At 39.3% G+C, this 17,267-nt stretch overlaps 1 protein-coding gene and 1 pseudogene across 5 annotated transcripts in view; both read left to right on the forward strand.

Annotated features, from left to right (window-relative positions):
* The window catches only part of LOC143731495 (butyrophilin subfamily 1 member A1-like), a 329,271-nt pseudogene that overhangs the window by 285,972 nt on the left and 26,032 nt on the right, over window positions 1-17,267 (forward strand). The window lies entirely within an intron of this gene.
* Window positions 1,816-17,267, forward strand: part of LOC143731498 (butyrophilin subfamily 1 member A1-like) — a 41,484-nt gene continuing 26,032 nt past the window's right edge. Inside the window, exons 1-8 of one of the 4 annotated variants that reach the window (XR_013200774.1) lie at window positions 2,325-2,503; window positions 2,785-2,830; window positions 2,915-2,986; window positions 3,103-3,450; window positions 3,547-3,819; window positions 4,068-4,175; window positions 4,890-4,972; window positions 6,848-6,889. Coding sequence is in view for 2 of the 4 variants with exons in the window: in XM_077222457.1 (XP_077078572.1) it covers window positions 2,929-2,986; window positions 3,103-3,450; window positions 3,547-3,819; window positions 4,068-4,175; window positions 6,848-6,868 (808 nt within the window). In the remaining 2 variants the exon portion in view is untranslated. Of the gene's footprint in view, window positions 2,504-2,784; window positions 2,831-2,914; window positions 2,987-3,102; window positions 3,451-3,546; window positions 3,820-4,067; window positions 4,176-4,889; window positions 4,973-6,847; window positions 6,890-17,267 lie in introns of all 4 variants that reach the window. The other 3 variants (XM_077222458.1, XR_013200773.1, XM_077222457.1) reach the window with 3 other exon arrangements.

Genomic DNA, 17,267 nt, shown 5'->3' on the forward strand with positions numbered 1-17,267 from the left:
TTCTGGGCTTGAAGCTTTCTTTTTTGTCAGTTTAGCCACTTTTTCAAATAAATACCTAGGATTATGTCTATTTTCTTCTAATAGGGTTGAAAAATAAGCAGATCTAGCAGTTTTTAAGGCCTCTCTGTAAGCAATCGAGCTCTCTTTCAATGAAATCCGAAATACCTCTAGTTTTGTTTTCTTCCAGCTGTGCTCCATTTTTCAACATATGTCAACATATTGTGGCTGACTACCATCGTTCCGACATCAGTCGCCCCAGAGAAGCTGACCAGCAATCACCGAATTATTATCACGGTACTAAATTAAGTTACAAAAATAAAATGTTGTCCTTTATACACAAAAAGTGGCCTCAGACCTCCAGCACCGAGCCGAGTCCAATGGCCAAGCACTGACCCCAAAATCAAGTGGTGCTGCAGAGCCAACTGAAGTCCAGCTCCCCCTCTCTGAACGTAACAGGTGGAGTTTGATCTAGTCCAGCTGACCAGCTCTACCTCTGTGGATCTAATGGGTGGAGTTACGTTCAGTGATAGGGTTATGGGTAGAGTTAGGGTTTGGTTGAACCTTCTAGCTGGACGTCAAGCTCCACCCATTGGCTCTGCAGCCTCTCGCCCAAAATCAAGGTGCTGTCGGGCCGGTAGCCCCGCAGCACCACCCTAAAACTCACCCTTAATACGTCTCCATCGAACAACCACACAACCTCACCATTTTACCAGTTGTCTGAAAACTAGTTAGTTAGTTAGTTAGTTAATTAGTTCACTTCAGTATGAAAATTTCCTGATAATTTACTCACCCCCACATCATCCAAGATGTTCATGTCTTTCTTTCTTCAGTCAAAAAGAAATTAAGGTTTTTGAGGAAAACATCCCAGGTTTATTCTCCATATGACTTCAGTGGGGTCCAACGGTTGAAGGCCCAAATTGCTTTTTCAATGCCACTTCAAAGTCTCTACACGATCCCAGCCGAGGAATAAGTGAAGCTGGTAATGCTGTTTGTAGAGTTGTTTAATCCTCCTCTGATGAGATCTTCACAGATTTAATGTCTTCTTTTATTTTCAGTGGATTTCTGTTTCTGGAAGTCAGTTGTAGTTCTTGTGTTTCTGCTCGTCTCTTTTTCTGTCCTCTTCTTTCCTTCAGTGATTCTGCTTGTTAATAAGATGACTCCATATTTAATATACTCAGTCTTTGTGGCTCAGATAAGGCCCAGTTCTGGTTTAATTCTTTGCATGTGGCATTGCTATGGCCTGCTTGTGGCCCAGATCTGGCAAACAGGAGTGGTCCGCCCAAGTGCCATCATTCCACGCTGCATGTGGGCCGGATCAGTACTCCACAAGTGCCAGATGTGGGCCAGATCAGTATTCCACAAGTGCCAGATGTGGGCCGGATCAGTACTCCACAAGTGCCAGATGTGGGCCAGATCAGTATTCCACAAGTGCCAGATGTGGGCCGGAGCAGTACTCCACAAGTGCCAGATGTGGGCCAGATCAGTACTCCACAAGTGCCGGATGTGGGCCGGATCAGTATTCCACAAGTGCCAGATGTGGGCCGGATCAGTACTCCACAAGTGCCAGATGTGGGCCGGATCAGTATTCCACAAGTGCCAGATGTGGGCCGGATCAGTACTCCACAAATGCCAGATGTGGGCCGTTACAGTATTCCACAAGTGCCAGATGTGGGCCGGAGCAGTACTCCACAAGTGCCAGATGTGGGCCAGATCAGTATTCCACAAGTGCCAGATGTGGGCCAGATCAGTACTCCACAAGTGCCAGATGTGGGCCGGATCTGGGCCAAAACAATGTTGCTATCTGGGAAAATATTTGAGGCCAAAAGTTATGATGTGAGAAAGACCAATGAGAAACAGAAAATACCATATGTTAGTACTGATAATAATTTTGTAAACTATTGTGCATAAGCAGAGATATTAAAGACGCACAGTAATTTTTATGTTGTGTTGTAAATGACGCCTAACGGCATGAATCATCGTCAGTGACATCATGCAACAACCATTGTAGAAATGCTCTGTTCTAGTCAGTCATGATTTTTTTGAAAATATAAATAATTATTCCACTGATTTGAGTCAATGTGGGAGTACATGATTTAAACAAAACTTTTTCAATGAGAATTAAATGACTTGAGTTCACCTCTAAGTTCTTTTTTAAAGTGATGAGAAAGACTGGCAAACCAGTGCAATACATACACTAAACTTCTGTGACAATTCGTAAACTAATGACTTTAAATCGATGCATTTTGATGAATGTCTAAAACGCTTTGTTTAATTCCATGTAACATGTCTGCTATATTTCACATCAGAATAAAGAGGAGTGTCAGTGACAGAAGAAACTACAGCAGGTTTATCAGCCTGAATGATGGGAGGGACTGTGTCTGTTCAGGCGTTACAAGAGAAAGAGGAAATAAACCAGGAAGAATCTCCTTACGATCGTACAAACTTTCATATGGACACAATTTATTAAGACAGTCTTGAGAACACAGTGAATGTTGAGTTGAAGGTAAGTCATGGAAGAATCAGAAACACATTTACCTGAAGTCTGGAGCGAGTGTGACTCGAGGACCATGTTTGTGTTCAACAGGTTTAATGGATTTAATGCTTAATCTTGTAAATAAATGAAAGGTTTTTAAATCAAAATGATATTTGCACTTTTGAAAATGAAATCCTGATTCAACAACCTTCAACGTGTTTATATGTATTCATTTGTACTAGATGTAGAAACACATTGTGTATTTGTGTCTTGTTTTGTCTTGACCCGTTTAACCGGTTTTCTTTGAACAGAAAGTGATTGTAAATGTGTATCTCGCTTTTGGACAGAAAGTTAAGTGTAAGTATTATTCTAAGGCATAAAGCATGTATGCTGACAAACTCTTCAGTAATGTTTTCTCTTTTTTCATATTTTATTTTTTAGGATCTGTCTTAGAGATGAAGTTCATTTGTTTGACTCTCCTCCTTGTTAGTGGAATTACAGATTCAAGATCAGGTAATTTATTAATCATTGTGAATAATACTTTTGAACAGTACTGTTTGTCTGGAACAACATTAGGGTAAAATCCTTTAGGATGTGTAGTTCAGATCCCTCTCTTTCTCTTGTAACAGAGGAGTTTGAAGTAGTGGGACCTGCAGATCCTGTATTTGCTGTCGCTGGTGAAGATGTGATTCTGCCCTGTTTTATCAAACCCAACATCAGTGTTGTGGACATGAGAGTGGAGTGGTTTAGACTTGATCAGAAAGACTCAGTGCATCTCTATGAGGATCATGAAGACAGAGACACAGAGCAGATTCAGTCCTACAGAGGAAGAACAAAACTGATACATCAAGAACTACAGAGAGGAAACACATCACTCAAACTCTCAACAGTCCGAGTCTCTGATGAAGGACGTTATAAGTGTTTTATTCAGTCTAAATCCTGGTCTGATGACGCCACTGTTGATGTCAGAGTTGAAGGTGAGGAAACCAGTGAGAACTAACATGCTCTTTTCACAGAAGAAACTAACGTTAAAAAAGCCAGAATATCAACATCATGTTCTTGTTGATCTGCAGCTGTAGGACGTCCTCCAGTGATCACTGTAGATGGGTTTGATCGTTCAGGAGGGCTTCATCTACAGTGTGAATCTGAAGGTTGGTATCCTGAACCTGATCTTGAGTGGCTGGACAGTGAAGGAGTCAGTTTGAGTTCAGAAACTACAGAGACACACAGAAACACAGACAGATTCAGTGTCAAACACACCATCACTGTATATGACAGTAACGACAAGATTCACTGCAGAGTCAAACTGAGACATCACATGCTGGAGACACTGATAAACACCACAAGTAAGTACTGACACTTCTGTTACTGTACTAGTCAGTTTCACATGATATTTTTGATGCAGTGAAACAATTAATGATTATCAGCTTATTCTGTAAAGCTAAAAGCAATAGCAACATTGTTTATAATAGAGTTTTGTATCAGCATTATTGATACAAATGTGTATGTGCCATTCAGAACTGAACATTATGTAAACACCTGTAAAACTATGTTTGATTTACACAATGTGCTTATTTACTGATTTGTTTTGCAGATAATATGTTTATTTCTTGGAGGACGTCAGTCATCCTGATTTCAGTTTTTGTTGTGCTCATTGTGATTGCTGGAATACTGATAGTCGTGTTCTCTCATAAACACAGAGGTAAAGTTCTTGTTTTCTTGCTATTTTATGTTTTATGTTAATAAATAAGGCAGACTGGGGTCTATTTCATATCATGTCTATTTATGAACGTCTGCATAACTTAAACACACACAGACATCAACAATCAGCACATGAATCTCAACAATGGTGACAATCAAAAGTTTCATGTCGCAATGCATGCTGGGTGCCAGCATAGTACAAAACTCCCAGCATGCATTGCAGCATGAATAAATTATACAGCTGTAATGGTCTTACCAGTTTTTGTGTTTGCTTGTTTTTTTGCTAATGTTTTTGTTGACTTTTTTGTAGCCTGTTTTGTGATGTTCAGAGTATTATTATTTTTGATTGTCACCATTGTTGAGATTCATGGGCTAATTTTGATGTCAGTGATGTCTAAGTGATGTTATAACTGTTTGTGTTCATGATGTGTTAAATCTTCATTATAACTGATTGCTGTTGAACTCTTGCTGTAGTTTCACAGTGGTGGTAATGTAAAGTTTATGTGTTCTCCGAACACCGAGGTCCTGAGATAATATTAGTCTCGTGCGAATCGGTATCTCTGTGGTTTAGTGGGGTCGTATATAATTTTTTCAAGGTTTTTGTTTCCTGTGTGCTTTTTTATCCATCTTTCACGAAGAATGGAGGCTTGAGTGTTTTGATAGTATTTTGGGTGCTGGGTCATCGCTATTCACCATACAACTACACAATTTGCAGAAAGAGAAAGCTGAAAACCATCAGAATAGCAAGAACACAAAGAATGGTTAGATGGAAATGAGTGACATGTATATCAGCATGCGGTAAGGCTCAATTTTCTGTTTATGATATATCATACAGCTAGACCTATAATAACAAAACATTTCCAAGCAATAGCCTATTGACATCATATCCGGGAGATAAGTCAGTAAATTCGAGTAAAATCACAGGCTTCGCTTATCCCGTGCGAATGTATGCAGCACACAAAATTCAGATGTGAGGGTTTATTTCTAATTCACACGAGGTCCCCAGATGATACTACCGTAAAACTTCAAATAATAGCCCGGGCTTTTATTTTCCCAAATCGCCGAACTGCACCGGCTTGTATTTCAGACAGGTGTCTATATGAGACAGTACTTTAATTTAGTGTTGAGATGTTGTTCATTGAGTGTAGGTCTAGAGATAACGATCCAAATAGCATAGGCTGATAGACGGAAAGCATGACAGTAGGTTACCACATTATATTATGTTTTATTTATAATTCGAATGTGTTTAACAAATCAGTTAATGTAAGAATTAGCCTACTATATTACCGTATGTCTAAAGTGGTTCGCACACCGGACGAGAAGCGCAGAGCTGCGTCTAGGATAACTCGAGGTATCGCACACCGGACGCGCACTTTATGGCCAGCAATATTGTTATGTTTAAGGACATTATGGAGTTAAGATAATGTATGTACGATTGTTATGATTGCACTGTACAATTAAATAAAATCGTTGCTAAGTCTGCAGTCTGAACACTTTACCTCAGAGAGCCGTTAACTGAATGAATTGAGAATATCATAATACCTCGAGTTGTCATAGACGCGGTGCGGCGCTTCGCTTCTCGTCCGGTGTGCGACACCCTTTAGATTATTGGCAGCATAAAAAAAACGAAATGATGTGACAGCCATGGACTGAACAATACAATTTACCGGTAATATCCATTGAGCCTATGAACTTGTTACTCGAAACACATCAACAAGAAAGAATGAAGGCTACCCTGTAAAACAAATGTAAACATGTGATACAAAATGACCCTATTCATCATTAACATCATCACCTCGATGCTCAACTTCAAGTTCATTGGTGAATTCCTCCTCGTCGCTCTCCTCCACCTCTCGCTCTCCGGCCTCCGCTAACTCTGCCGCCTTTCTTGTGCTAAAAGCTCCCGCCCAGACGCGCAGGGCTCTCTTGCGTGCGCAATCTGCACCATAGAACTGGCTTAAACAGACGATCTGACGGGTTTTAGAAGATTAAATACAACCCGAAACTAAAACACAGACCAGGCCTCTATTTGAGACCGGCCTTTATTTATCCAATCCTGTCGCCACACCAGGCGTGTAAAAGAGACAGGCGTCTATTTGGGACTCGGCTATTATTTGAAGTTTTACGGTAATCCCATGGGAATAGGGTTTCACTAGTTCACACTTACATACAATTAGAGGGAGTAAGTTTAATGCATATTTGGCGTGCTGTCCGGGGGGAGGGCTTCAAGCTCGGAGTTCGGCCCGAACCCAGAGTAAACCCCCCCCCCCCCCGTATGTAAATGGTTAGGACAGGAAGTGTGGAGAAGGGGTGGTGGAGGAATGCTGCTAAACTGTCAATGAATTGAGGTGAGACTGCTGAGTATATATACCATTTATCGTTGATTGCCGAGTGCTCTCCACTCGTGTTAATTATCTGCGCGTGCTCCTCCCGAACTTTGTTAATAAAACATAATTTAAGACAGATATTGGCTTTTATCTTCATTAGAAGTACTGAGGAAAATGTCTTTGTCCCAAACACTATTGTAGGAAATATATGTGTGTATATTTCTTATTCTTAAGTCTTATTTTTACCTATGAAAGGTCTTAAATTTTAGATGACACTTTGACTTAGTTTTAATTTGCTATATATTTAATGCTGTTTTCTCTTGTCTTTATTCTACATTTTCTTCAGCACACGATCAACTACAGAAAGGTAAGAACAGAATACAACATGGTGAATGTGTCTTATTTTATTTATTAAAGGGGTCATATGATGGTTCTAAAATAACATTATTTTGTGTATTTGGTTTAATGGAATGTGGGTTTAATACCCGGTGTTAGGTTAAAAAAAATGTTGGTAATTTTTTGGTAATATGTATGGTAGTCAATGGCGAGAGACAATCTTATCTTCTTTTTATCCCGTCTGAACTGTGCCCTGAATTACACATATGATGTTTGCAGTGGCGGGGGGCCCGTGCCCCTGTGACAACAAGCTTGGCCCCCCTTGTGGCCCCCCTAAATGTGGAGTGTGAAATAATTTTTATAAAACTGTTTTTTGCTATCGTTGTTTTTTACATCCGTTATTTGACACTGGCAACGGGAACACAAATGTAACCCACACATGTTCTTCTAGAGGGACTACTTAAAGCGGAACACAACAGTATCGTTGCACACTACATAGATATTGTTGCGGCTTTCCTTAAGCCCAGGACAGGTGGTAAGGTGTTCTTCACACATAAAACACTGCACACAGCGATATCCGTTTGAACAGTTGTTTTTGTCCATTTATTGAGATGTTACGGAGGTTTTACATTGCATTGCTTTCTATGGTAAGAACCATAGATTCCCGCCACCTGTCCCTTCTGATTCAACCCAACTCAGTTTAAATACCATGTGATGGAACAGGTGTGACTTTCACCTGCACCACTGATGCACACCGCCATCTAGTGGTGGAACAAATTACATTTGGCTCCTACACACCGGCCCCATAATTGTAAAAATTCACAATTAAACAACATATACATAGGGAGCCATAAATGTCCTTGTATGTGAATTCCAATTCTGCTTCAGTGCTCAGCTTCTAGTAGTAAACAGATTTTGGACACAGGCCTATCCAACTGTCCTGTTTTTGTCTTCATTTGGACTGATCGAACAAATCCATTTCTATCAGGATAGGTTTTAATTACTCTTCCCATCAACCAGGAGCCGCGAGGAGCTACAGGATCCATGATAGCAACAATATCTCCTACTGTAAAGTTTCTTTGTGGTTTTATCCATTTCTGCCTCTCTTGTAGTAATGGTAAATATTCCCTTACCCATCTTTTCCAGAAGAGATCTGATAAATATTGTACCTGTCTCCATCGTTTCTTGATGTACAAATCTCCTTCATCGAAAACTCCAGGAATCCTCAGTGGTTTAGATTTTAGAAGGAGAATATGATTAGGCGTAAGTGCCTCAAGATCGTTCACATCATCAGAGGCTTTCGTAATAGGACGGGCATTAAGGATTGCTTCTATCTCACACAGAAGAGTTTGAAAGCTTTCATCATCCATAGATTGTTGTCTAATGGTTGAATGCAACACCTTTTTCACAAGCCGAATAAGTCTCTCCCAAATTCCACCGATGTGAGACCCGGCAGGAGGGTTAAATATCCACTGAAGTCCCCTTGATGATAATGCATGCTGGATCTTGTTATGGTCTAACCCAGTTACTGCTTCCCTCAGCTCCCGCTCAGCTCCAACAAAATTTGTACCATTATCTGATCTCAACTGGGCGACTTGACCACGACGACACATAAACCGGCGAATGGCATTAATACACGAGTCTGTATTTAACGTATAGGCCATCTCAAGATGTACAGCCCTGCTTGCCATGCAGGTGAAAATTACCCCGTAACGCTTAATTGATCCTCGACCTCTCTTGATTTCAATGGGCCCAAAGTAATCAACACCGACGTTTGTAAATGGGGGTAAATCGGGTAAAACTCTCTCTGCTGGCAAGTCAGACATTTTTTGCTCTCCCACCTTTCCTTGAAGGCGACGACATATGACACAGTCAGAGATTATTTTCCGACAAGCAGAATTAGCGTTAGTTATCCAGTAACGCTTACGGAGAAATGACAACATATAATTTCTTCCTGCATGGCCCAGTTGCTGATGCACGTGCTTCAAGATAAGTTGAGAAATAGCCTGATCTTTAGACAATATAACTGGACGTCTTTCTTCCTCAGGCATGGCAGCCTTAGCAAGTCTCCCTCCTACTCTCAAAAGACCATTTTCCAGCACTGGATCAAGCCGAAAGATGTCACTCTTTTTCTTGACAGTAGCTCCTGCCTTCAATGCAATAATCTCATCAGAAAATCGCTCTTGTTCACAATACTGAATGATAACAGTTTCCGCTCTCATGAGATCATCAGCAGTCAACGTTTTGCCATCCACTTTAGCCTTCATCTTTCTTGTTGCATGAGATCTATTTGCTTCATTTTTTGGAATGTCCTTTGTACAAGTAGATGCCTGTAAAGCCTTCCTCTGTTTCACAAGCTGCATAAGCATTTCCTTGATCTTGAGCATCCATGCTACAGAGGTTTTGAGTCTTGCAAAATCAGAAAAATAGCTGAAGAACTGCCTGGTAGGAGACTTTGAAACCTGACAGGCAAAAGCCTGTACAGTGTATTCCACCTTAACTTCCTGGTCATCTGTAGGTATTGACAACAGATTCATGTTGGACTTGGGCCATTCTTCTTCTTCCTTCAAAAGAAAATCAGGTCCCTTAAGCCATCTCTCACATGCTAAAAACTCTTCAGCACCAAGACCCCTAGATGCCTCATCCGCCGGATTCAAACTTGACTTTATGTGCCTCCATTGCACAACAACTGTTGAGTCTCTTATGACAGCCACTCTATTTGCTACAAAGGTGTGGAACCGCTTGGTTTCATTTTGAATATATCTCAGTACAGTCATACTGTCTGTCCAGAATACAGATGAATCCAAATGAATCTGCAACTCTCTTTTTAGCATTCTATCAACCCGTACAGCGAGAACAGCAATCAACAGATCCTCCAGCCTGGCAACAGAGATCCTATTAGCAGTGACTACAGGACAGCCAGTCTCTCCTTTGTCACTACTACCACCTCTTAGTGGCCCATTCACGACCCACCCCAATAGGGTCTTGACAGCATAGGGTCCCCCGCCTTGGCTGTTAATGATTTCCCACGGTTCCATAAGATTTGATGCATTGAGACCAATCAACAGTTCAACCTCTGCATTAATACTGGGAATTCTGATACTCTCCAGATATGGATAATCTTTCAAGTCATCCAGAGTGAGAATGTTATTCTTGCTCACAGGCATTGATGTTTGACTATACAGCTCTGGTAAATCCACAAAGGTCTGTCCATCCAGGCTTGAAATTTGAAGACCACGGAGCATGAACGTGTCTACAGACTTTTCTTGGCCTAAAGTACGGAGCAGTATGGAGCTTCTTGTTCCAGTAAGATTCAATTTTCTCATAAGATCTTCTGTACAGAAACTGGCTGAACTTCCTGGATCCAAAAATGCATAGGTGTTGACAATCTTGCTGCCTGACTTCACCTTGACTTGTACTGGAATGATAGACAGAACACACTCCTTGTTCCCGGCCCCATTTTGACCACACGCCTGCAAAGCAGCAAGAGCATTTGTTACTGGTAATGGTGATGGTTCGCCTTTGGTTTCTATGTGAAGCAAGGTGGGATGCTTTTGATTGCAGACATCACAAATTAATGGGTTTCTGCACTCTTTACTTACATGTCCAATCTTCAAGCACCCAAAACAGGATCTATTTCCTTTTAGGACGCTCAGTTTTTCTCTGTGTGTCATGTTCTTTAGACGAGAACACCTATCCAATGAATGGCAACCTTTACAGACAATACACATTTTATTGATGTTCTTTTGTTGAGCAAAACTAGTAGAGGTAGTTTGTACTTCAGATGGACACAGCTGTGAAACAGTATGTACAGCTGCAACAGTTGCAAGACCTTTACTAGTAGATTTAGGCTGAGCTTTAGCATGAAATGAAAAGGATGCCTGTCCACTCTGTAGATCTCCGAAGAATGGATCGGAAAGAATCTTCACCTGATGCTCAATAAACCTCACCAAATCAGAAAACATGGCCCTGTTGCCACGACGCTCCTGTAACTCGCAGGCAGCAGCCCTCCATTTTTCTCGAAACTTGTAAGGCAGCTTCATCACAATGAGTCGAAGGTTAGATGGAACATTAATTTCGTCCATATGCTGTAAGTCTTCCATTACGTTACAACAGCTTCTCAGAAAAATTGAAAAAGACTCCAAAGCATCAACATCTTCACCCTTTAACATAGGCCAGTGCATGACCTTCTCCATATATGCTGCTGTTACTTTGATTTCGCTACCAAAATGTTCTTTAAGCAGATTCTTTGCCCTGTCATATCCTTGATCAGCTCTCATATTGTGACAACTACGGACTAACTCTCTTGGCCGTCCTCTTGTATATTGCTCTAGATAGTAAAGGCATTCTTGTTTGTCCTCGGTTTTCTTTTCAATGGCTTGTTCAAAAGCCTGAACAAAAGAGCCATACTGCAATGGATCTCCATCAAACTCCAGTATCCTTCGAGGTGGAAGAGAAACCAATGCTCGCTGTTGCAACAATTGAGCGGTAATGTTAGTTTGCTGTTGTATAACATCGTACAAAGTAGAATTTGGAGTAGAAACTTGAGTGTTAATTTGTTGAGGCAACAAATGTTGTGTCTGAATGTTATCTTCAGGCCTGTAGGAACTTAAATTCTGCTGCTTTGTAGATGAAGGTTTATAGTTCATTGAAGCTGGTACTTGAGTTTGCATGCTTGATCTCTCCTTTGGACGTACAACCAAATTTTCATGTTGAATACTTCCATTTCTTGGCTGTAAAGACATCTTTGGGTTAGAGCATTTATTTGATGTACATGATTTTACATGCTTCACATAATATGCATTCATTGGATCCTCTTCCTTACTCATTCGTTCAACACTTCCTTCACTCATTTCCAGCACAGACAATTTAGCAGTGGCAGCAGCTAATTTTGATTCCATTTGTAATTGTTCCTTTTCTCTCCGCAGTTTCTCTTTTTGTCTTTGAAGATCTTCCTCTTTGGCCTCAAGAACATGCAATTTTTTCAAAGCGGTTACAGATTGCAAAAGGGCTGCCTTTTCAGCTTTAGCTTTGAGACGAGCAGATGCAGTGCTTGAAGCCTTTGAAGAACCTGACGAGGAATGAGGTTTAAAGCGAGATCCTTGCTTTGAAGCATTAGATACACTGTCATCAGGATTTACATTTGTGTCTATTAAAGACATTCCATCATCATATAAAACTCCAGCATCAGATAACCATTGTTTGACATCAGTGATGAACTCATTATTTTCTTTCAATTTGCCAACAAGCCACCTTTGTTGCTGTTCCCACTCAGTTTTAAGCATGGGCATTTTCAGCAATGAATTATGAGTTTCAACGGCATCTTTGCACAGTGTTTCATAACTCTTGAAATATTTTTGCACATCAGAAACAGTTTCTTTGGTCACTTTTCCAGAAAGAAGATTGTTGATCCTTTGTTTAATTTGATTTGTTTGAGTGAACTTTGATTTACATTGCTTTTGTAAATTCTCAATAGACAATGAAACACCTTTGTCAGTCATTTTCCTGACTCTTTTCTCTGTTCCAACAGCACTGTTTCTCTCAGTAACAGCATGGCCATGCACTGAACTACTTTCAATAACATCGACATCATCCTTTTCGCTCGTGAATTCATCATCATCATTCATTTCTCCAATGACGCTTATTGCGCACACACGCGCGTTCCCTTTAATGCACGTTCAATAAGCCTTAAAGCGAAGATAATAATACTGAACAAAGTGAAATCCACTTCAACACAACATGCAACACGCTGAAAGTATTGTTGATTGTAGAAGAACATAATCATTCGAACTCAGGCCGCGATTCAACCTTCTTCCTGTATCAGATCTCATAATGTGATGAATATCGCTCAAAGAAGAAGTTCACTCACCGGCGTTTTGTAGAGCTTCTGAGATTTCTCCGCATGTACAAGCTTGAAGCATAAACACTCTGTTCAGTTTTAGACGATAAGACTCTGCAACACATCAGGTAAGCGATCCACACTCCAGTAGTAGTCACTCACTCTGCCATATGCGCCAGTCAAACCCTTTTCCATTCACAGAATTCCTCCGTCCATTCCAATGCACAAAAACTCAATTCCAAACGATATCTCCTTAATCCGAGAGAGGTTCTTACTTGTGTTGCGGCTTTCCTTAAGCCCAGGACAGGTGGTAAGGTGTTCTTCACACATAAAACACTGCACACAGCGATATCCGTTTGAACAGTTGTTTTTGTCCATTTATTGAGATGTTACGGAGGTTTTACATTGCATTGCTTTCTATGGTAAGAACCATAGATTCCCGCCACCTGTCCCTTCTGATTCAACCCAACTCAGTTTAAATACCATGTGATGGAACAGGTGTGACTTTCACCTGCACCACTGATGCACACCGCCATCTAGTGGTGGAACAAATTACATTTGGCTCCTACAGATATCCATAATAAAGGCTAGATGTCTTATGCCGGAGCCTCTATCGTCTTACATAGTCTTTACCGCTACATAGTCTTTACCGTAGCTACTGCAAAAAGAAAAAGAAAAAAACAGTTGAATGTAAAGCTATTCTATTGCTGTTATATATAAATATTGTCCAACATTCCCAATTATCTGATATAGCATGTCCTTTACTTTTATATGTTGGTATTAATTCAGTGTTTGTAATGCTAATACTAAAGGTTTTGTGGGGGGAAAAAGTAGAAAACTTGTCTAAGTATGTGAAATAAACTGTTAAAAGTGATTTGATGATCACTAGTCTAGTGTTACGTTATTCTGTGTTGTCATCATTCAGTTTGGATTTGATCTTTAATGTAACGTTACTTAAAAAAAAAAAATTACAAAGCAGCTGATATTGCCATAGCGACAGCAAACAGCTAGTGGATAGTGATGGGAAGTCCGGCTCTTTTCAAAGAATCGGCTTTAAGAGCGGCTTGTTCGCGAACGACACATCAGCACTAGTGGACTGCTGAGTCGCTTTCACCCCACAATGGCGGAAGCGTAGCGCTGCTGCTGGCGCTGCTGTTGCAGTGGAACAAACTATTGAGTTTCACCTCTTGTTCTTCTATACTCTTTGTTTGAAACCCTAGAAAATAAAAAACAAACTCATTGTGTTCTCTGACTAACAAATTACGCTGTAGTTATTTTTTGAGCGTGGGTGTAATTGAAAGAAAATTACTGATGGAAGGGATACAATTACAGATTGAACTATCTTCTGAAAAATATTATGTAATATTATATTGCTACAATGTTTTTTTTTAATTCAAATTCCAATTTTTCTTTCAATTCAACCTATAATGGTCTAATTAACATTATACAAAGCTGGTGTGCACATCCAAAACACCCAAATTGGGCTCAGGTGCAGGACAACTAAGTGAAATAAACAAAATAAAGAAGTGTGAAGTCCACACACTGAAAAGTACTGCTCCAAAAGAATTTATTAAAAGCAACGTTTCAACCCTCAGGTCTTCATCAGGCACAATATACATGTAGAGTGAAGTCAACTTAAAATAGACACAGATGATTACCTTAATTAGGCACACACAAAAGGTCACATGACAAATGCAAGTAACGTGACAAATACAATTCATGTCAAAAAACAAAAAAATAATAATTACTATAAAAATGGCTTAATATCAAAATCCTCATTCAACCCTAAAGGTGACAAAGTACTTAAGGTGTAAATCCAAAAACATTCCCTCTGTAATAATTTATTCTCATAATTTCCTCTTGAGGGTTTTGTTACTTTTTCTATACCAATATACTGCAAAGTGCTGATATTATGGCCTGCTTGTCTGAAATGAGCCGCTATGGGGATGCGCATATCTCCAGTTCTAATGTTACTACGATGTACACTAATACGAGTGTGTAATTGTCTGAATGTTTTACCCACGTATGCAAGACCAGAAGGACAACGAATTAGATAAATCACATGAGTGGAAGCACAGGTAATAGTACCCCGTATCGGAATATCACGACCAGTACGTGGATGACTAAACGATTTACATTTGTGTGTAAAAGCACACTGGGCGCAATTACCACACCTGTAATTATCTGGAGGAAGAGTTGGAATACCTTGTTTTGTACGTGAAGGATATTCAGATTTTACAAGCAAGTCACGAATATTGTTTTGAGGTTTAAAGACTAATTTCGGACCGTTTTTAAAGACACCTGATAATTTAGGATCACTTGAAATAATATGCCCGTGTTTATTTAAGATTTTACGGAACTCCGAGTACTTCGTCGTGCACATAGGAGCATTAAGAACTTGCGTTTTGTTATGTTTTGAATTTCACTATGGAATGCGATCCAGTAAGCATTAGTTTTCTTGATGTTCGAATATACATATGTGACGGGAAACTCCATACCGATCTATACCGAAAACCAACGGATCGCAACACTATTTTAAGAGGCGATAGTTTCCATCCTAGACCTTTAATTAAGAGTTTACCTATCAGTCAATTTAAGCGTGTGCGTAGAGTTTGTAGCACAGATGAATCTTATACTCATCAATCCAATGATTTAACTAAAAGATTCTTGAATCGTGATTACCGTACAGAATGGATCGAAAATGCCAAAAAGAAATTCAACGAGACATCTCAATTGCAGTGTTTGCGTACAAAACATAACAAAACGCAAGTTCTTAATGCTCCTATTTGCACGACTAGATAATAATAAAAGATGAACGCCATTGTCAAAAATATTGTGTATTTATAGTTTTAGGAGAAAAGGTCCGGTAATTAAAAAAAGGTCAAACGTAAATCTGATTAAATAATTAATGATGAAATTCTTTGATATTAATTCACTTAATGTATTTAATTGGTCTACTTTAATGTCAACTAATTTTAATCAAATTTTTACAATGGCTTGTCTACAAAAAGTCCAAGGTTAAAGTCTAACGTTAGCTATCAAAATATTTTCGGGGAAAAAAGGCGAAAAAACATACATTAGCGGCTCAAATTTTGTTACAAACTATCTTTACAAATATTAAAAGGACTATTCATATGTTGGTGTATCGATGAGCTATAAAGTAGTTTGATTTTAAAAAAAATGTAATGAGTATGATTCGCTAAATAAAATTGACGATACTCACGTTTTGGCTTAAGTTCTTCACATGTTTATCTGATCCAATTTGATAGGAGGCGCTGTCTCGAAAAACGAGGGGTCTGAGAATGCGGGACTCTGGGTGGGGGACTGTAACTGCAGGCTCTGAGTCACTTATTAAGACTGTGACTTGCCGCCGCCTACTGGCGGTTTTAGTTTCATATTTAAAGTACCCTTTAATTAAAACGTTAACATTAGAAATCATTTCATATTTAAATATTGATTTAAAAAAAAATCTCATACCTTTATTTATGCAATTGTAAATGGAGTGTAAATATATTAATGCTGCTTCTGTGTCACCTCTGCACTGCAAAGATGGATTTTGATTGAATGAATGAATTTGACTGGTAACAGTGGTTCTGTATAATTATTGTATAATTAAGTGTTATTGTATAAATAAGTATAATTACCGTATAATTTGAATGTTAGTATTTGACATAAAAGGTGATGCATAACTCTAAATAAGTTTAGAAAGAATGTCCCTATATAGGTGAAAATGCCCCTGGAAATCAATTTAAGGTGGCAAATATTGCCCCTTAATTAAAAAATTAATTTCTGTCACTGCTGTGAACTGACCACTGCATAGAATATGAAAAATATGAATATCTTTGTGAGTCTGCTGTCAACAACAGGCCTAAACCAGCCATTGCACCAGCACAAAAACACAACCAGTAAAATATCATCTAATTATCAACAAAACATTGAAAATATTGAGATATATTTTTGTCAATATTGCACACCCCTAATGTACGGTATTAATTTTGATTTCTTCGGGTCTTAAAAAGCCTTGAATTTGACTTTACTAATCGTTTACAGGGTTCCTGCACACTTTTTAGTTACCTTGCAAGTCAGTTAATTTCAGTAAATGAATTAATAAGCTTCTTGGTCCCCATTGCTTTTGCATTATAGTTCTCACCAAAATGAAGAGAAAGAAGGACTTCATGTCAATTACAGTTACTGTGACTAATACTGAATATGTAATGCACATGTAAAAATATAATGGAAATGCAAATACATTGTTGAATGATTATAAACATGGTATTTTGCCTGTTAATGCCTGCAGTGCAGTGCAGAAAATGATATGACAACAATAAGGTCTAAATGTAACTGGTCCCTGTAACAGTACAACTGGCCCCAGCTTGGCCCCCCAGTTGAAATGGTCTAGAACCGCCACTGGATGATTGTCAATTTAAAAGATAATTATGAAAGTCAAGAAAGTCACCGTTTGTCATAAAACAGGAGAGTAACATTTAGTTTTATGTGAAAATCGCTCAATAAACTACATCTCTCGTCTCGCACTATGTACGTCACCAAGCTCATGTGTGTGCAGTCTGGCACAAAACACACAGGCATGACG

This window comes from Siphateles boraxobius, unplaced genomic scaffold (assembly GCF_051911475.1).
Source record: "Siphateles boraxobius isolate OS27281-9 unplaced genomic scaffold, OSU_SipBor_1 87, whole genome shotgun sequence".
Classification (NCBI taxonomy): Eukaryota; Metazoa; Chordata; class Actinopteri; order Cypriniformes; family Leuciscidae; genus Siphateles; species Siphateles boraxobius.